The sequence below is a fragment of the Dendrobates tinctorius genome, unplaced genomic scaffold, assembly GCF_039654945.1.
Source record: "Dendrobates tinctorius isolate UK_male_01 unplaced genomic scaffold, ASM3965494v1 ptg000022l, whole genome shotgun sequence".
NCBI classification, from domain to species: Eukaryota; Metazoa; Chordata; class Amphibia; order Anura; family Dendrobatidae; genus Dendrobates; species Dendrobates tinctorius.
The window spans coordinates 116,712,725-116,733,623 of record NW_027361690.1 but is presented as its reverse complement, the minus strand read 5'-3'; the positions used below and the strand labels follow the sequence as shown (position 1 = coordinate 116,733,623).

Here is a 20,899-nt window from a genome sequence, read left to right as displayed (position 1 = left end):
TTAACAGTTCCCTTCTTCCGGCCGGTATCATGGCACACTCTACGTGGGCAGTAGGGGTCTCCTGGGCCATTCTGCACCAGGCTTCGGCACAACAAGTGTGTAAGGCGGCCACTTGGACTAGCCTACACACGTTTACGAGACACTGCAGTGTTCATACCCAGTCCTCAGTGGATGCGAGCCTGGGTAGAAGGGTTCTCCAGGCGGCAGTGCCTCAAGTTTAGGGACCTGCTAGCACGATATTCGTCCATTGCTTCCCACCCAGGGACTGCTTTGGGACGTCCCATGGTTCGGTGTCCCCCAATGAGGCACAGAGTAAAGGAGATTTTTGTGTACTCACCATAAAATCTCTTTCTCTTAGCCTCTAATTGGGGACACAGCTCCCACCCTCTTGCCTTTACGGGCCGTTGTTTATGGTTGAGTTCTCATATTGTTCTTTGAGCTCGTGCATAGTAGCCTTCTTACAGGCATGGTTATGTTATTTCTGTTACGTTCCTCCTAATGCTTTTGCATAAAACTGGAGAAGGCTGACGCCGTCCAGGGGTGTATACTGCAGAGGAGGAGCCATAGTTAATCTTTTTCAGATGCATAGTGTCGCCTCCTAGTGGACAGCAGCATAACACCCATGGTTCTGTGTCCCCCCAATTAGAGGCTAAGAGAGAGATTTTACGGTGAGTACACAAAAATCTCCTTTTTATCCGCCATTACCCTGCAACCCCAAATACCGTGCCATCCATTTCCACAATTGTGAATTAGTCAAACCTGTGTGACATAGACAGTAATTTAACATTATAATCTTCTTCAAAGCCCACCACATGTAAAAAAAAAAATAAAATTAAATGATTTTGTGGGGTTTCTTTTTTTGCTGTTTTTGTCACGCTGGTCACACAGAATACTGGGTGTAATTAAGCAAATCTTGTGTCTATAGGTTTAATGCTCATGAAAGTGCAGCTCATGCTATAGTCAGTGTGAATGGGACCACCATTGAAGGCCACGTGGTAAAATGTTACTGGGGCAAAGAGACGCCTGACATGCTGAATACTGTGCAACAGGTAAGATTTTCTCTCATTTATGAGTTATGGGACTGCCGTGTACAGGGCATGTAGCAAATGGCTTGGATACTCACATGGTTACTCTTTCGCCCCGCTCACATTACAACAGATTTAAAAGTGTTGATCCTGAAATGTACACACGTGGTCAAAATTGTTGGTGCCCCACAATGGTTCAAGAAGTAACTTGAATCTGACAAAAGTAATAATAAATAAAAAAAAATGAAATGAAAATGAACAAGTGAAGTCAGACATTGCTTTTCAACCATGCTTCCACAGAATTAAAAAAAAAATAAAATTCATGAAATAGGCCTGGTCAGAAATGAAGGTACCCTTTAACTTAATATTTTGTTGCACAACCTTTTGAGGCAATCACTGCAATCAAACGATTCCTGTAACTGTCAATGAGACTTCTGCACCTCTCAACAGGTATTTTGGCCCACTCCTCAAGAGCAAACTGCTCCAGTTGTCTCGTGTTTGAAGGTTGCCTTTTCCAGACGGCATGTTTCAGCTCTTTCCAAAGATGCTCAATAGGATTTGGGTCAGGGCTCATAGAAGGCCACTTCAGAATACAATATTATCCTCTTAGCCATTCTTGGGTGTTTTTAGCTGTGTGTTTTGTGTCATTATCCCTGTTGCAAGACCCATGACCTGCGACTGAGACCAAGCTTTCTGAGATTGGGCAGCACATTTCTCTCTAGAATCCCTTGATAGTCTTGAGAATTCATTGTTCCCTGCACAGATTCTACATACCCTGTGACAGATGCAGCAAAGGAGCCCCAGAACATAACAGAGCCTCCTCCGTGTTTCACAGTACAGTAGGGACAGTGTTCTTTTCTTGATATGCTTCATTTTTCCATCTGTGAACATAGAGCTGATGTGCCTTGCCAAAAAGTTCCATTTTTGTCTCATCTGTCCACAGCACATTCTCCCAGAAGCTTTATGGGTTGTCAACATGTAGTTTGGCAAATTCCAGTCTGGCTTTTTTGATTTTTTTTCTTTTTCAACAATGGTGTCCTCCTTGGTTGTCTCCCACTTTGGCTCATACGACAGGTGGTGATCTGACCCTGATGTTCCTTGAGCTTGAAGTTCACCTTTAAGCTGTTTAGAAGTTTTTTTTGGGCGCTTTTGTTACCATTCGTATTATCCATCCAGGGAGGTTGGCTACAATCCCATGGAGCTTAAATTTCTGAGTAATATGTGCATCTGTAGTCACAGGAACATTAAGTTGCTTGGAGATTGTCTTTATAACTTTTACCTTTAACATGTTTGTCTATAATTTTCTTTCTAATCTCCTGAAACAACTCTTTCCTTCGCTTTCTCTGGTTCATGTTGAGTGTGATACACACCATGTCCCCAAACAGCACAGTGAGTGTTTGTAGCCCTCTACACAGGCCCACTCACTGACTCCAAGATTGTAGACACCTGTGATGTGTTTTTGATTTATTAATTTTGTCAGACACACTTTATTTCTGTGACCATTGTGGGTTTTTCTGTCATTAAACGAGGGATACCAACAATTTTGACCACGTGTGTAAATCTAGGCACATAGGGAGAGTAAGATCTGGGTATTCATATGGATCAGACCTACCCGCTTACTGACACCCGGACCTGCTCCAGGACTATGATCTGTTAGGCGGAGTTAACACTGCCAGTAATCATGCCTTTGAAACAGATCCAGCACCAATCCATTATCTTTACAGAAACAATTTTCTTGTCTGGCTAAAAAACTGATTTCTACTGGATCTGTTGTGGTTTTTTTTTTAAGTCTATGGATCAGTTTCAAACAGATGATTACTGGACATGTGAAATGTCAGGCAACCATCCATTCTAAGCAAAAAAATAAACGGTCTGGTACAAATGGAGAAAAAAGGATGGCAATTTAGTGGTTGTTATCCATAGACGTGAATTTTTAAAAACATCCTGTCATATTCAGTTTTCTGTTGGACAAAAAAAAGTTGTCTGTAAAGATAACGGATTGCTGCTGGATCTGTTCTAAAGGATGATTTCTGGACATGTGAACGTAGGCTTACATGGGCACAGTTCTGTTTCACTCCTGGCATCTCCCCAGTATACCTTCCACCGGTAGCATAAACCAGTTTTACTGCATTGACATTTCCTAAATGTCTCTGGCTAGCTAGTAAAAATGGCATACCTATCATTAATTTCTCCTACACCTCATTGGGGGACACAGAGACAGTGGGTGTTATGCTGCTGGCCACTAGGAGGACACTAAGTAAACCAGAAAAAAAGTTAGCTCCTCCCCTGCAGTATACACCCTCTCGCTGGCTTAGATTTCTCCAGTTCTTTGCTTAGTGTCTGTAGGAGGCACTTGGGTTTCAAACCCCACCGTTTTTATTTTATTTTTGAATTTTCTGTAAATTTTTATTTTTTAATTAACGGAGTGAAGGGGGCGACAGTTCCTTTCTACGGCCTGCTCTCCCCCGAACCAACAACAGGCAGGCATGCGGAGTATACCTCCCCGTACGCTTTCCTGCGACGAATGGGGCTGATTCCTCTGACGATGGTTCCCTTACAGTCGGTACTCCACGGATACGAGGGCAAGCGCAATAGGACGTAGCACAGGAGTGCATGGAAAAGGACTTGAGCAGCGCTTTTTTGGATGCCCTGAATCAGCCCCAGAGCTCTCCATCCCCCTACCACAGGGTGGATTGATTGAGCAATACCCCTTTAAGACCTCCTTCAGCTCTGCTACATCGCCCGGAGGATGAGACACACACCTGCAGCTGGAAGACCCCGGACAGCGACGATCCGCCTGAGAGCAGGAGTTGGAGGTATGGGGTCGGGACCTGCCCTTAACGTCAGCGGCGGTGCATCGGCGCCCCATCGCGGACCCCACCCACCACCGCGCGCTCGGGTAGGCCAAAAATTTAGTCCCCGGCTTTTCCAGCCCACTAGGCTGCAATTTGAACAGCGCCGCCTGAGCTAACGTCGCCGCCCCCTCCTCTTGGCGCTTCTCTTTACTTACGAGACGCGCAATTCTAATGTTGTGCGGCCATGTCTTCAAATGCCGTTAACCCTTTCAGGAGCGCCATGCCTGCTCTGGACAGCCTGATACCGGGTGACACCACAGGGCCACTGTTTTTCCTCCCGGGGGACACAGCACAGGACCGTGGGTAAGCTGCATCTGCCCTCAGATTAAAGCTTAACGCCTTCCCGGCACATTCCCTGCAGCTGCAGACACTCTGCTGCTAACCCTTTCAGGAGCGTTATGCCTCAATCGAAGGAGGCTAAACGGGCTGTTAAGAAGCACACTGCGTTTTTTACCGTGTGTAGCACTTTCAAGTCTGCCTTACCCAGTGCACAGACTAATCCATTATGCACAGACTGTGACCTGGACTGCGCCCTGTCCTGCGCTCCAACATCCGCCGCCGCTGCTGACGGGTCTCCTGCGTTTAGTACCCTTGAGGGGGCTGTGTCCCTGTCATGGTCGGTGACCCAGGCTATATTCTCCCTCCGGGAGGACTCTTTACGTCAGAAAGCGTCCTTACCTCCCGAGGGGGGCTCTGGCGTCGGCCGGGAACCGTCCATCAGCAGGGGCCATACTCGTCCAAGGGATGGTCAGGACTCTAGAAAGCGGACCCATGACGCGTCCCCTAGTCACGTTCGCCCGTCAGCATCGGCAACTCCTGTCTCGCTCTCCCTCTCCTGAGGTTCACAGCGAGCACGACTCTGATTTCGAATCTGACTCGTCTGCCCCTCAGAATCCCCCAACTGATCAAGAGTCGCTTGATTCTCTTACAGAATCAGTCAACAGGATTCTGAGGTTGGATGAGGAAAACATTCCCGTTCCAGCACACTCTTATCTCATTTAAGAAAACCTAGCGTGTGCGCAGGTTATTTACCAGCCGTCCAGAAACATAGGGATCGGCCACATAAGCGGTTCACAGGTCAAAAGTCTACTCAGGCTAAATATCCTTCTCATCCAGATCTAATGTAGGATTGGTTACAGTCCCCTCCGGTGGACCCTCCTGTATCGCGTCTTGCTTCTAAAACGCTCCTATCTCTTTCTGAGGGTTCCTCAGTCAGAAACCCCTCCGATCGTCAAATTGACTACCTTGCCCGTTCAGTTTTTTTGAAGCTTCAGGAGCAGCGCTTTTACCATCTTTCGCAGCAATTTGGGTCACTAAGGCAATGGCCGCTTGGGCAGAAGTCTTGATTACTTCCTTCCAGGGCACTAATCTTCCTCCGGAGGCAACCACTGTCGCCAGGCAGATAGTTCACACAGCGGACTTTGTAGTAGATGCTTTTTTTGATGCCGCCAATTGCGCCGCTCAAACTGCCGCTAATGCGATCTCCATTAGAAGAGTTCTATGGCTCCGCGGCTGACGGGCGGATGCCACACCTAAAAGATCATTGACTTCTCTCCCCTTTCAAATGGGTCATCTTTTTGGAGAAAAACCGGACCAGCTCATTTCTGATACTACCGGGGGAAAAAGTAAATTCCTTCCTCAACAAAAGAAGCTGTTCGGCCGTTTCGCAACTAACAGCCAACGCGTTTTCGATCTTCTCGCAACAGTTCTGGTTGGTCCTCCTCTACCTTCTCTTCTGGATCAGGTCGGTCCCCGTGCGGAGACAGAGGCTCCAAGGTCTCATACAGACCTAACCGCTCTTGGAAACCCAGGCCTAGGGCTTCTGGATGTAGGGGAGCCAGATCTCATAGATCTACCCAATGACGACAAGTGGGTCAGGGAGCTGGTGTCCTCCGGATACAAGACAGAATTATCTTCTCCCCCTCCAACTCTGTTTTTCCTTTTCTCTCCCACCAAGAAAAAGACAAGAGCCTTCCTTCGGGCTGTTCAGGCTCTGCTAAGGGACGGAGTCATCATTCCGGTCTGTTGTGAGTTCATTTTTCCCTTCACCATTGAGGTCTGATGAACTCCCTCCTCTAGTGAAGGAAGGTAGTGAGACTGATTACCAAACACCTGGGCAGCTAGATGATGACTGGGTGGCTGGAATTGAGGACTGGATATAAGGCTGCCGACGCCCTTCTTCCTGGCTGGTGATTTTCCTGCTGGATTCTTGGAGACCAGTCTGATTCCTGCATCTCAAAGCTAAGTTTTGTTTTTGTTTTGCCTTGTTTTTTGGGAGTTCTGCCATCCCTGGCCGGGGGTGAGCTGAATTCCATTTTTGTCTCTGATCTGTTGATATTTTGCTCTGTCTTCAGAATATACCTGAGTGCTGATATAGTCTTTTGAAGCCTAGCAACTTCAGGGCCTGTTTTTCCTATCAGTCGGTTGGCTCATTTTGATAGGGTTTTTGCGGATGGCAGACAGCAGCTTTCCTATCCTGTCCTATGTAGTTAGCTTGGGCCCCATCATTTGCTCAACCTATCTTTCTATCTGTGTTAGTGTTTTTATCTTGCTTCACCGTCATTATATGTTGGGGGCTGCCTATTGCTTTGGGGTCTGCTCTGGGGCAGTTTAGTTTTTCCCCTTTCTGTCTTTAGGCTATATAGTTCTCCGGCTGTGATCGAGGGGTCTAGGGCACCGTAGGAACCCCCCACGGCTACTGCTAGTTGTTGTGATAGGTTCAGGGGTCTGCAATCCGATAGCTGCCAACCTCTCTGGTTTTTCTGGACTTAGCTGGTATTTTGTTTTTTCCTCCTTCGGTGACTCATCATAACACCGGTCCCTCATCGCAAAAGATTCAGGGGATTATATTCAAACCTTTTTGTGGTTCCAAAAAAGGACGGGACGATGCAACCCATTCTGGATCTCAAACTGTGAAATCAGTTTGTCAAGGTACGGCGATTCCGAATGGAATCTCTCCGATCAGTTGTCGCTTCCATGGAAAAAGGAGAGTTCCTAGCATCCATCGACATCAAGGACGCTTACCTTCACATTCCGATCTGCCCGTCCCACCAGCAGTTCCTGCGTTTTGCAATTCACGAGGAACACTTCCAGTTCGTTGCCTTGCCCTTCGGACTCGCCACCGCCCCCAGGGTCTTTACCAAGGTCATGGCGGCTGTCATGGCCATTCTCCACTCTCGGGGAGTGGTGGTGTTACCGTATCCGGACGGCCTGCTCATCAAGGGTTCGTCCCTTCCAGCCTGCGAGGAATCCATGGATAACAGTAAATAAACTTTCTCACCTGGGGTGGAAGATAAACTTTGAAAAATCTTTCCAAAAACCGTCTCAGCAGATTTCCCTTTTAGGAATGATCTTGGACACTTCCCGTGGGTTGGTCATTCTCCCTCCAGGAGAGACCCACTCACAAAATCCTTTTCTCCGAGCCAATCATTGGGGGACACCGCACCCACCCTGTTTAGCCTATGGGCTCACTGTAGCATTCTTAGGCTTTGACTTAGTTATGGTTTACTATTGACTGTTTATGTTCCTACTGCTTTTTTCACCGAACTGGAGAAATCTCAGCCAGCGAGAGGGTGTATACTGCAGGGGAGGAGCTAACGTTTTTTCTGGTTTACTTAGCGTCCTAGTGGCCAGCAGCATAACACCCACTGTCTGTGTCCCCCAATGATTGGCTCGGAGAAAAGGATTTTACGGTGAGTACACAAAAATCCCTATTTGTCATTTCTTGACACCGTATTATAGAAGCCCTCCTGACAACTTTTATTCCTTTAAAGTGACTCTTTCAGACCAAGTACAGGCACTCGGTGCTTCATGGCGAGGTCAAATATTTGTAATGCACCTTCCCTCCTGCTTTGTTTCCCTCCATCTCCACCCTTCTCTGGCGCTGTGAAGCAAGAGCTGTCGAACAAAGAAGAGGGGAGATGGAGATTTAGGGAAAACAAGCAGGTGGGAAGGTGTGTATAAATGATTGGCCACGCTGTGAAGCACCAACTTAGTTTGAGCAGTCATTCTCTGCTGACGGTCCCTTTAAACATTTCTAAATCTTCGTGTAGTTGTATTACAATGTTTGCCGATTTCCAGGGTTTCTCTTGTCCTCTTCTGACTCGCGTGACTTCAATTCTTTCTCGCCGGATCACTCAGTGGGTTTGTGTGTTGGCCAGAAGTCATTTCTATAATGTACTGTAACTCGAGGCTCGTACTGAGGCTCCAACCATAATTAGCACTGACCCCCACACTTGTCCTTGTCTGGACCTGCGAAGATGAGGATTACAGGAAACCGGGGAACCAACAATTGGTAAGTATTTTAATGCAACTACACACACGTTTACACAGATTTGTCAGGAGGGCTTCTTTAATATCGCCTAGTGTATAAAGAAAGCTTAAAGGGGTTCAAGGTGAATAAAAAAATGTCCCATTACAATCAGGGCTGTGGAGTCAGTAAGCCAAACCTCCGACTCTTCAATTTCCATGGCACCGACTCTTGACTCAGACTCCACCAAAATGGGCTTAGACTCCGACTCCACAGCCCTGATTACAATTTACAAGATCTTTCTTCCACCTATTGCTATAGAGCCCCTTTATCTGAGAAAAGGGTGCATTAAACAGTGGGGGGGGGGGGTTTGCCTGATGGTCTCAGATCTGGGGCTGCTGTTAGATAGAGAAAGCTTCCAGTAACCAGTGTCTTCTGCATGAACAGATGACCGCTGTACCGTGTGATGCCCACACTATGTAGCTGCTCTTATCTCTGCTTTATGGACCCTTTGGAACTGTAGATGTATATAATCTGTTTACAAATGTCTTTTTACTTATGTTTCAAGGCCGCTGACTATAAGGTCATTTCTCAGTGTGTTCTGGTATTAGGCCATGTTCACACTCAGTATTTGATCAGTATTTTACATCAGTATTTGTAAGCCAAAACCAGGAGAGAAACAATCATAGAAACACGTCACCACTTCTGTATTTATCACCCACTCCTGGTTTTGGCTTACAAATACAGAATGTGTGAAGGTGCCCTTAAAGGGAACTTGTCACCACATTTGACCTATTTAAACTATTAATATGGGTTATAGAATGCTGAAATAAGTCCTACCTGTGTGTCTCACATCAGATGCCTTGTTGTGGATAAATCCTCATTTATCACTTTATGTAAATGACCTCTTCCACACGACGGGAAGGACAATGCCCGTAATATAACTCTGCCTCCAGAAGGGGGAGTTACCAGTGTGATGGCCGCTCTCTCCTCTCATGATCTCACTGCAGAGCTGTGTGTGATTATACCTGACACATCTGCAGGTTCCTCTCAGCTTCTATCTCACAGGTTGATAGGGTTGTAATACAGCAGAGCTGTGAGAGCTGCAGCAAACGTGTTTGTAAAAAGACAAAGTTCAGTTCTCCTGTGTTACATGTCTCACACGGGTAATGTCTCCATTTATATAAAGTAATCTCTGGAGGTAAATTCTCCTGCAGATCAGTGTCCGGCCCATAGATAGTAACCGCTCATTCACATATAAGAAAAATGTGGATTTTAAGATATCATTTCATTTCATTCACCTTCCCATAATCTTCATGTTATTATGAACGGCTTAGGAGGATTTATCCTACTGACCATTCCCTTTAACCTGGTTTTCTTGCATGCGGGATTACCCAGGTTTCTGCACCATCTATTGTTAAATTAATTTACTGTGTTCTGCATTTCTCAAACTTTTTTTTATTTTTTTTTGCCTCAGCAAAGCCAAATTAGCTTTCCTCCTCCCTATGGACAGTGGGGGCAGTGGTATGGTGGTACCCAGCAAATAGGCCAGTATATGCCCAATGGTTGGCAGGTGCCTGCTTATGGAGTATATGGCCAAGCGTGGAATCAGCAGGGATTTAGGTAAGTGTGTAATAGCATCTGTGAACGGCTGCTGTGCATTTACTCTGCTCTGCAGGAATATCCTGCCCTCAGCCAACTAAGGCTTATGCGCACATGGCATCCTTTTCAGGCAGATTCCTTTTTGGAATCTGAATGACAGCCACTAAAGTGCACATGGTTCATGTTATGTCACGTTTGGAAACCCTGAAGCAGTCAAGTGTCCAAACCATACAAGCTGAAGACGCACGCTTTTTATACCTGAAAATTTAGAGTAAAAGACTGGAAAAAAAAATCTGAAAATCTTAAAAAAAAAAAAAAACGACAGCCTATAAGATGCCATGTGCACAAACCATTAGTCATGTTGGGGACAAAATCTGCCCATCACGGCTGATTTATAGTTGTGTTCAGACTTGGGTTATACATATGTAATTACATATGTTTGCATGTTTGTGCATATATAGAAATAATTAGGTTTTTGCGCATCTCAAACCAAATCCATCAAAGATTTAAAATGGTTGTTACTAGTTTCAAAAGGTTTATTGAAGTGTTTTTAAATTGGTTATTAACATCTTATAATGTAGTGGCCTCTAAATCTGGGACCCCACTAGTCCTGAGAATGAACAGCAGCAACACCGCTTTTACTGGCTGCGTCTCCTTAGATGACCTGAGCACTGCTGTACAGGTGAAACTAGGTTAAAGGGTCATGTTGAGATTCTCCAGAAGCTCAAAGCTCTCTAGTCAGATAGCTTTCACTGGGGGGTGTACTTCTCCCTGTATGATACAGTCCAATCATAAGCAGGTAGCAACATGATAGAGCAAGAACACGCTGCCCAGTAGCTTAGGTTTCTCAGTGTGTGAGGTGCAATGATACAACCCTGATCTCCTGGTCTAACCTGCATGATTTAAAAAGTGCACTAGTAGCACTATCCGCTCTGCCTCTTCACCCCATGAAACTGCTTGCCTGGAATGTCATTATCACACTTTTGTCTGTTGCGCTACGGGAAACTTGTAATTGCTTTGCAGTGAGAACGCCACAAGTTTCTCCTATGTGAGATGTAATGACACTCAGCTCTGTACTCTTTACAGAGCAATTACAAGATGCTGTGAGCACAGCAGACATAAGTGTGACTCCGCTTTGGACAGACAGTGTAGCGAGAGATGAAATGCAGCAGAGCTGACAGTGCTATGTCAGAAACCAAGCTGATAGAAGGGTTTGTAATGTGACACAGCTAAACTCAGCTGCACTGTCTTCCCCTGTAGGAACCCTATTTGAAAGGTGTGCTGTAATCATCCAGCACTTTCTAATCATGGCGGAGGTTCAACAAAGAGATCAAAGTTGTATCATTACATCTCTCACACCGTGAAACCTAAGCTGTTGGAGGTGGGGACTTGTTCTTTCTCTAGTGTGTTGCTGCCTGCTTATGATTGGTCTAGATCATAGAGGGAGAAGAAGAGCACACTCCCAGTGAAAACTCTCTAATAATACCCACTTGGACTAAGCAAAATTTAACGTATTATGTGCAATGGGCCTCGAATAAAGAAACTGACGATCATTTCTATCCATCGCATCCACACAGATCAATTCCTTTCTGCATTCATATGCAAATCTGGTTTCTGTCGGCAAATCCAACACTTTCATTAACACTTGTTTTCATACATAACATTTTACAATGAAGGTGAGTATGTCTTACACATATGTAAAATCTCTTTCTTGTTCGCAGTCAAACACCATCATCTGCAACAGCATGGATGGGACCAAATTATGGCGTGCAACCTACCCCCGGTCAGAATGGGACCTTGATCACAAACCAAACAGGCTATCGTATGGCTGGATACCAAACGCAATGAGAGGAAGGACTTCACACGCACCCGGCGGCCCGCTGCGGGCCCAGTTGTTTACTTTGATACCATTCTGTAATCATGTCAGTGCAGATGTCAGAAACAGAATATTTATTAAAACAACAGAAAGTAACATTTTTTTAATCATGACATTATCATCCACCCGATTACAACACAAACTTACAAAAAAAAATACTAGAGATGCTGGATGTTTGCCAATTTTTGCCTTCCTTTTTCCATTATTTTAATTTTTTTTTTATATGTACATGTAACTGTTACTTAACCCGGTCTCTCTTGAGGAGAACAGCCAAGCCTTGCTAGCCTACACCTTTTGGCTTTGAAAGGGGTTAAGATCCTTTTGAAATAATAAAAAACAAAAAAAAAAATACAATGCAGGGATCACTGCCATTTTGGGCAGCAAATTGCACAAAGTCTATTTTCTTTTTTCTTTCACTGAAGTAGTGTGCAGTTTTAGCGTGCATTCCTAGAATGATTTGAGATGTATTATAAATCTAACTGTACAAAATTTGTGACACTGTGTTTGTGAAGGTTACATTTTTCTTTTTTTTTTTTTTTTTTTTCTTTTTTAATTTTCCTTCAGATGAAGCCTTTGAAAAAAAAGATGCTTTCATATTGTTCAGATTGTATACACTGTCTGCAATTCTTGTCCCCTTTTTTGTTTACATTCATGTGAATATCGACCATTTTTAATAGGTTCCTTTTTTTTTTTTGTTTTCCTGTTCGCCTTATAAAGTTTCTGAATAAGTCGAGGGCTTCGATCACTCTCCGATTTGAACATGTAAAACTTTTTCATTAGAAAAACAAAAAAAAAAGTGACATGATCTGAGCCTGTATGTGATAAACCAATATCTCTGATATTTCTAATTCCATGGGGTTTTTTTTGTTTTTTTTTTGTTTAGTTTTTGTTTCTTTTCTGTCAAGAAGGTGCCTAGGAATTAATCCTCACCGGGTTTATTTCTCAAGGATTTTTATCTTCGGTGATAAACGAGACTTGTTTGGGAACGGACGGGAAGTATTATATTCCTGTGTAATTAAAAGATTTAAAAAAAACGAAAAAACGAAACCCTGAACCGTGAAATTCTTAATGATCATTGTTGGTTATGTTTGCATCTTTCTTGATTGCTTGGAAAACTTTGGAGGAAAAATATGGCATAATGTCAATATTCATTGATTAGTACTAGTGCTGAGCGAGCATGCTCGTGTGCTAACAGTATCATTGGTGCGCTCGAATGCTATGTCTAGTCTCTGCGCGTTTTGGGCTAGACAATCCCTGCATGTGTTGAGGCTGTCGAACAGCTGTGAGACACGCAGACGCTGGGATTAGAAAATTATATTCTAGCACGCCAAAGACACTCTTGTTGGGCTACGAGCATGCTTGCTCATCACTTATTGGTACACTTCAGTGGTACTTTGTATATCTGGCAAGTCTTGGCATTAAGCCTTGAGCACATGGTTTTATTATGGATCTGGTTTACATCACTACACCTGCATACTGTAGCTTTATAGATCAAAGGTACATATTTTATAGAAGCACATGGCCTCTTTAGTAGGAAGCTCCACGGCACTGTTCGTGGTGCCGTGAGGCCTTAAAGGGGTTGTCCAACACTTGGACCTTATACCCACTTCCTGCAGTGAGGCCAGGTCTCCGGCTCATGTGTAACATTTTCTTTAGCACTTGCCTGACAATCGGCGTCCTGCTAATTGGCTGTAGAGCTTGCACCCCCCCAGAGATCTGAGGGAGATATTATTTATTTCTATAGCACCATTAATTCCATGGTGCTGTACGTGAGAAGGGGTTACATACAAAATTATAGATATCGTTAACAATAAACAAATTTACAATGACAGACTGGTACAGAGGAGAGAGGACTCTGTCCTTGCGGACTTACATTCTACGGGATAGTGGGGAAGAGACAGAAGGTCGGGGGTGCAGCAGCTCTGGTGGTGATGAGGAGGCAGAATGGTTATTGCAGGCTGTAAGCTTTCCTGAAAAGTTGGGTTTTCAGGTTCCGTTTGAAGGATCCGAGGGTGGTGGATAATCAGACGTGTTGAGGCATGGAGTTCCAGAGGATGGGGGATATTCGGGAGAAATCTTGGAGGCGGTTGTGTGAGGAACGAATAAGTGTGGAGGAGAGTAGGAGGTCTTGAGAGGATCGAAGATTATGTGAGGGAAGATATTGGGAGATTAGTTGAGAGATATAGTGAGGGGAAAGGTTGTGGATGGCTTTGTAGGTCAGTGTTAGTAGTTTGAACTGGATTCATTGGGGAATTGGGAGCCAGTGGAGGGATTTGCAGAGGGGAGAGGTGGATTAGTCGGGCAGAAGAGTTGAGGACAGACTGGAGTGGTGCAAGAGAGTTACCAGGGAGACCACAGAGGAGAGTGTCGCAGTAGTCAAGGTGGGAGATGATGATGGCATGTACAAGAGTTTTAGTAGATTGAGGGCTGAGGAAGGGACGGATTCTGGAAATATTTTTGAGTTGGAGGCGACAGGAGCTGACAAGAGTTTGGACCTGTGGTTTGAAGGACAGGGCAGAGTCGAGAGTTACTCCGAGGCAGCGGATTTCAGGTGTGGGAGAGAGCGTGATGCCGTTTACTGTAATAGATCGGGTAGTGAAGATACGTGAGATGGAGGAAAGAGGAGTTCAGTTTTGTCTACATTGAGTTTTAGAAAGCGAGAGGTGAAAACGGAGGAAATGGCTGATAGACCCTCCGGGATTCTGGACAGCAGAGAGGTGACATCTGGGCCAGAGATGTTGGTCACAAGATATAATGGAGACTTGTCAAAAATACCCCATCTGTTCTTAAAGAGGTCTTTACCTTCTTTAGGATATAGCCAATCCCCCCCAACAATCATAAATTTGTTTTTCCATCTCTTGCCAGTTCAGGACTTCATTTTTGCAGGATGAGTTGTAGTTTTGAGTGACAGCAGGGCACAAAATTTCAAGGGGGGATGAAATGAAGAGGGGGGAAAAAAAGTGATTCTGCTAATTTTTTTGGGGGGGGTTTCATTTATGCAGTAGAATGGCCTGTCGCCATGAGTCTACCGGGTCAGCACGTTATCAGCGATAACAAGTTACGGTCTGTGTGCACATTGCGATTTTGTCACAAAACCTCAAGGGTTTTTTAATGCCAGCAAAGTGAATGAGATTCCTGAAGTCCCATGCACATGTTGCTTATTTCTTTTCCTTGCAAACTTACACCAGTTATTTCAGTGTTTTTTCCTGCAGCTTTTACCCATATTAGGCCGGTTTCACACTAGCGCTTTTTCAGCGCGCGCACGGCCGGGGGTAGCTCCGCCCCCGAGCCGGCTCTCTGCCCGGCGTGCCCGCCCCTTCCTTGTAGCGCCGCCTCCTAGCGGACAGCGGCGCCTGCGATCGGCGCACCCTATCTTTAGCATAGGGTGCGCCGATCGTGCGCAGGCCGTGCGCTAGTTGCGCTTTGACCTGCGCTGCGCACTTTTGACGGTGCGCCGTGCGCGCCAAAATCCGAAAAGTTTGATTTTGGCGCGCACGGCGCACCGTCAAAAGTGCGCAGCGCAGGTCAAAGCGCAACTAGCGCACGGCCTGCGCACGATCGGCGCACCCTATGCTAAAGATAGGGTGCGCCGATCGCAGGCGCCGCTGTCCGCTAGGAGGCGGCGCTACAAGGAAGGGGCGGGCACGCCGGGCAGAGAGCCGGATCGGGGGCGGAGCTACCCACGGCCGTGCGCGCGCTGAAAATGCGCTAGTGTGAAACCGGCCTTAATCAATTGGAAAAATGCATGAATTTTATGCTGTGTTTTTTCCTGCTAACACATCAGTAAAAACAGCTGTAATAAGTGGTATTTCACTTAAGCTGTATTAATACTGCTCGATTATTGTGAACAAATGTTCCAACGAATGCACATTTCAGCAAAAACTTTGTTTCTTGGGTAACATAAGCTGGGGAAATAAAGAAAAAATCATTGTTCTGCAGCACATAAATAGGATGTGTGCCACCTGTTGGAAGTAGCAATCCTAAAAGTCAATGTCAACCATTTAACAAGCCTTGTCACATGACTTTGGATAAAAGCCAAACCAGAATCTCAATTTGCAGAGTGTTTCAGGGTACTGGCCCTCATCAGTGCAAAGTGTGAGATCTGGATTGGCTTTGTGAGAGAGGCCACACACATATTGTTTCTCCTTGCAGAGATTGACATGCTAAGCATGCCGAGATGAGGAGACTTAAAGCTGCAATGCTCCTCTGGGAAATATGCAAATTGTCTCTTCAGAGAGGAAGAGGACTAGAACTCTAGTGCCACCTATTGGAAGTAGCAATCCTAAAAGTCAATGTCGACCCTTTTATGAGCCTTGTCACATGACTTTTGATAAAAGCCAAACCAGAATCTCAATTTGCCGATTGCGGCTTTAAGTCTCCTCATCTCGGCATGCTTAGCATATCAATCTCTGCAAGGAGAAACAATACTTCTTGGATCCCATAGGTGCAGAAATTCATGTGAACATACCCTAAGTTGAGAGGAGCAATTTCTTGAAAGGGGCATTCCAGAAACATCAAGAAGATGGCTGTATGGGTTGACCAGTATTTTCATCTTTCTCCTGACTCCCCAATGACAGAGGAGGAGGTGATGGAAAGATTGGGTTGGATTTCAACATGCCAGATTCTGTGGTCCTGCAGGAGTTGGACTAATGCCAGTTTTCTTATGCCATTTTTCCATTTAAAAACAAAAATAATAAAAATTGCAGGTGAGTATAACCCCTACTCCTAAAAACGTTGAGATGCTGTGTTGAGTGTAAAGAAAACAAAAATGCAATAATCTGGAAAAAGTCTTACAGCCATATTTTCTTCATAACAACATATCAGAGGTTGAAAGTTGGGACATTTTTCTGTTTCTTTGGAAGAGTAACTCCTTTAGAAACTGATGTTGGAAACACATTTAAAAAAAAAAAAAATTGGTACAGGGTTAACAAAAGGCTGGAAAAGTAAATGATACTAGTGAAAAACAGCTGCAGGTCAATTTTCAACAACGTGACATGACTGTATAACCGCAGGTAAGGCTACGTTCAGACTTGCGTTAGGAGGCGCAGGGCCGCCGCTAAGCTCCGCCCCCTCCGGTCAGCTCCTCTTGTCGCATGACGCTGCATGTGACCTGCGTACCCTATATTTAGCATAGGGTACGCTGGCTGTGCGCTGGTATGTTTTTGCCGGCACATGCGCCCTTTTTGCGCTACGCCTACGTGTGCCAAACGCACTGTGTTGCATTTTTGTGCGCTCGGCACAGAGCAAAAAGGGCGGGTGCAATAGCGCAAAAAGGGCGGGTGCAATACGTAGAAACAGCATATATTCAGACAATGTCTTTCAGAGAAGGACATGCATATTTCAGCAAGGCAATTACACCAGCATGGCTTTGCAGAAAAAAGATTCAGGTGAAAAACTGGCATTGGGGCTCACAATCTAAATTCCCTATCCGTATGTCTTTGGAATGTGAGAGGAAACACGGGGAGAACATACAAACTCCTTGCAGATGTTGCCTTTGGAGGGATTTGAACCCAGGACCCCAGCGCTGCAAGGCTGCAGTGCTAACCACTGAGCCACTGGGAAACTTAATCATAAAACAAAAAATCCGGTAGAGAAGACCCAGGATAGTTCAGCAGGTAGAATCCTACAACAGCCAAACATGGGCCAGTCTACAGAATGTCATATCTGGGCCTGTCCCAGATTTTTCAGATGTGTTGATGCCATCAATTTCTAAGTGACATAATTTTTTCAAATGGAAAAAATGTCCTATGTTCATCTGATTTGTGTACTGTCATGAATATGGCTATGAGAGACTTCCAAATCATTGTATTTTGGAGAACTAGATATTTGCACAATTTAAGATGACCGATGTCTTGTGTATGAGCGCCTTTATGCCCAGCATTATGGGGTGGTACATGATACTGAAACACCAAGATAGAAGTCAATCACCAATTCTGGCCTTGCGCTAAGCTTAGCACTATCTTTTTTATTCACTGGAAATTTGGGGACTACTTCCTTTTATACAATGATTGTTCTCAGTCTTAAAGAAAAAGATTTGCTGTCGAGCAAATCTCACGAACGTGGATGTGAGAGCAGCGGCGAGATCTGCAAAATGCTCATGGCGCCTGGATTGAGTTTCTTCATGAGATGCACACAACTCTTCTAGACCGCTACAGGAGAAGAACGCTAATATAGGATTAACACATTTTTGTTCAGATCAGAAAATGATTGTCCAAGACCTTTCAATTGTGTCATTACCCAGAAAAAAAAAAGTGGAATTTGAACATGTTGAATGCTACAGCCACCGCCTTCCATTGCTCATTATAATGCTCATACCCATTGTAGGTGATAAACAGGTCGGCATGGCTATTCTCACTGATCTGTGGCTACCCAGTCCCATATACAACAATTTCTGCTCGTAGCTGTTTGGATGAGATGGGCCAGACGTTGTGCCCCATGCACATCAGTGAGCCTTGGCTTTGTCACTGTGCGCCATTCTTCTGACAACTCTACTCATGCCAAGATTGCTTCTGTCAAAGTCGCTTACATCCTTAAACTTTTTATTTATCCATCTTCGAACACATCAACCATAAGAACTGACTGTCCACTTGCTGAATAAATCCCACCTCTTAGCAGAAACTTGTTCTTTTTTTAAATCGGCTTTGAAGATGACAAGAAATATATGGGTTACTGACTGTCCTCTGTGTGACAGAGAGATTGTAGAAACTGAATATATATTTCTATGAAACCTTATTTCAAAAACACATATTGTGAGGCAGTGATCGGTGTCACAGGTAGGGGTCACTGTTCTCCCCAGGTTGTGCATGGAGGCGTATGAAGACCATGGTTGTGCATGGCAGTCACGGGCGTAGCGGTGGCTGCAATGCAGACTAGAAATAATAAAAGTGAGTGCTAGTCTTGGACATGCTAGTGTCCAAGGCAGATGTAGTGAAAACCTGCTCTGAAATATTGTGTTGTGAAACAGACTGCAGGATGGTAGTCATACAGTCAGTTTAATTCCAGGCTCTGGTTTTCTATGTGGCTGAAGGCCACAGGTTTCTTTGTTAAAAGCCCTGCAGGAAAGGGTTTGGGTGAGTCAGTGTCAGTCTGGTGTTTCGAGGAGGACAGAGCAATCGGCTCTGCAGCGCTTCACCTGTGGGAGGCAACACAGGCCAGCGGAGCCAAACAGCCACAGCTTGCACAGCGGTGCAGTCATCCACGGCAATTGGTCAGAGGAGGACTAGCATGTTTAGTGACTAAACTGAAGGATTTTGTGTCCTGTGGAAAGCTGGGAGTAGCACAACAACTGGTCAGAGGAGGACTAGTGTGGTTTAGTGACTAAACTGAAATATATTGTGTACTGTGAAATGCTGTGAGTGAAGAGACATTAACACAGGGGTGCAGTCGCCCACGGGAACTAGTCAAAGGAGGACTAGCGTGTTTAGTGACTAATCAAGAAGATATGTGCCCAGCTGGGATCCGGAGGATATCGTGCGCTGTGTTTATGTGAACTGGACATTAATGCTATGCATTTATATGAGTTGGACATTAGTATTGTGTGAAGTAACACATTAAAGAGACTTTTTGCTTTGAACTTTGTGGGTCACTGCCTCCTCACTGCATAAGTGTGCTACCGCTGCACTACAGTATATATATATATATATATCTATGTTTTCATAACCTCACTGCATGGTAGCCATTCAGTATATCACGTCATGTATGGATGTGTCAAGTCTGCAATATCTGCAGCTCTAAATGTGCAAACGAATAGGACTTGTTGTCCAGAGGGCACAGAATCCGACCTAGGTTCAGTATTAATCACTTTTATAAGTTAAAAGGAATCTCACCATTGTTTTCATGCATGAACCAATACCACCTTCCTCAGCCCCTGTGCTGCATTCCAGAAGTTGTACATTATGTCCGCACTCCCCTGTATATTCCCTCCAAAAAAACATTTTGAAGTAAAGTGCTCCAATGAAGTATGCAAATTCAGATGGTCCAGTCCGATGGATAGAATTGCTGTGGCATCTGTCCCTCCTCTCCCCTGCTAAACACCATCCTCCCGCTGTCACTCCTGGTCACTGACGCTGCATTCCCAGCAGCTCATTCACCAGTGATTTTCAGCCGGGACGGTTACATTTTGGCACCGTCCAGTTTGAAAACTATATCCCCCAGACATGGATTACGGCGTGGGACACAACGACTGACAGATATGGTATATTGTTGCTATTTTATTTTTTATTACAGGAGATCAAGGGCTTCGCTGGGATTAGGCGAGTTTGTAAGTATGGTTTAATTGAGTAATAAAGGAGTCTCATTTTTTTCAAACAAAGGACTTTATTGTGGCTGTGTATTTACCATACAACCATAGGATTAGTAATGGATGGGTGCCTTATTGATGCCTCTCCATTACTAAGCCGTGGGGTTGATGTCACCAGACAATACAAAGGTAACATCAACCCCTCAAATATTACCCCACTCGCCACCGCTGGGGAATATAACATACACCTGCTTATATGGAATATGTGCTAATTCCTCTAATATCTACATTTATTTCATGTTCATTCCCCACCTATAAAGCTCAGGGAATATAATGTACAGCTGTTTATATGGGATCTGTGTTGATTTCCTAATCTAATATATAAAATAAAGCTCAATGTGTGTGGGTGTGTATGTGTGTATGTCCGGGATTGGCATCCGCACCGTCACAGCTACAGCCACAGATTTTTGCACAGTGTCATAGACTATGTTGTGAGGAGAAATTTTAACCCCGCGCATTCCAGTTCACCAAACAATTTTGCCTATTATTCTTATAATTTCTATGGTGTTATCATCCTTCTGTAAAGCTGGAAATAACACAATTTGTTACCGTGCCAACACAGACCACCCTCTGACACAGACTGCAGGGGGAGCCCAGTATCACACAGAATAGTATTAGATACACGGCTCAGCAGTCAGTATCACACAGGATAGGATTAGATACACAGCTCAGCAGACAGTATCACACAGAATAGTATTAGATACACGGCTCAGCAGTCAGTATCACACAAGATAGGATTAGATACACGGCTCAGCAGTCAGTATCACACAGGATAGGATTAGATACACAGCTCAGCAGACAGTATCACACAGAATAGTATTAGATACACGGCTCAGCAGTCAGTATCACAGGATAGTATTAGATACACAGCTCAGCAGTCAGTATCACACAGGATAGGACTAGATACACAGCTCAGCAGACAGTATCACACAGAACAGGATTAGATACACGGCTCAGCAGTCAGTATCACACAGGATAGGAATAGATACACGG

General features: G+C 44.8%; 1 protein-coding gene across 1 annotated transcript in view; it reads left to right on the top strand.

Moving 5' to 3' along the window:
* TIA1 (TIA1 cytotoxic granule associated RNA binding protein) overlaps window positions 1–11,703 on the top strand; it is a 45,314-nt gene extending 33,611 nt beyond the window's left edge. Inside the window, exons 11-13 of the mRNA XM_073569085.1 lie at window positions 926–1,049; window positions 9,607–9,752; window positions 11,453–11,703. Of these exons, the coding sequence (XP_073425186.1) occupies window positions 926–1,049; window positions 9,607–9,752; window positions 11,453–11,579 (397 nt within the window). The 3' untranslated portion in view covers window positions 11,580–11,703. The remainder of the gene's footprint in view (window positions 1–925; window positions 1,050–9,606; window positions 9,753–11,452) is intronic.
* Window positions 11,704–20,899: the final 9,196 nt, after the last annotated feature.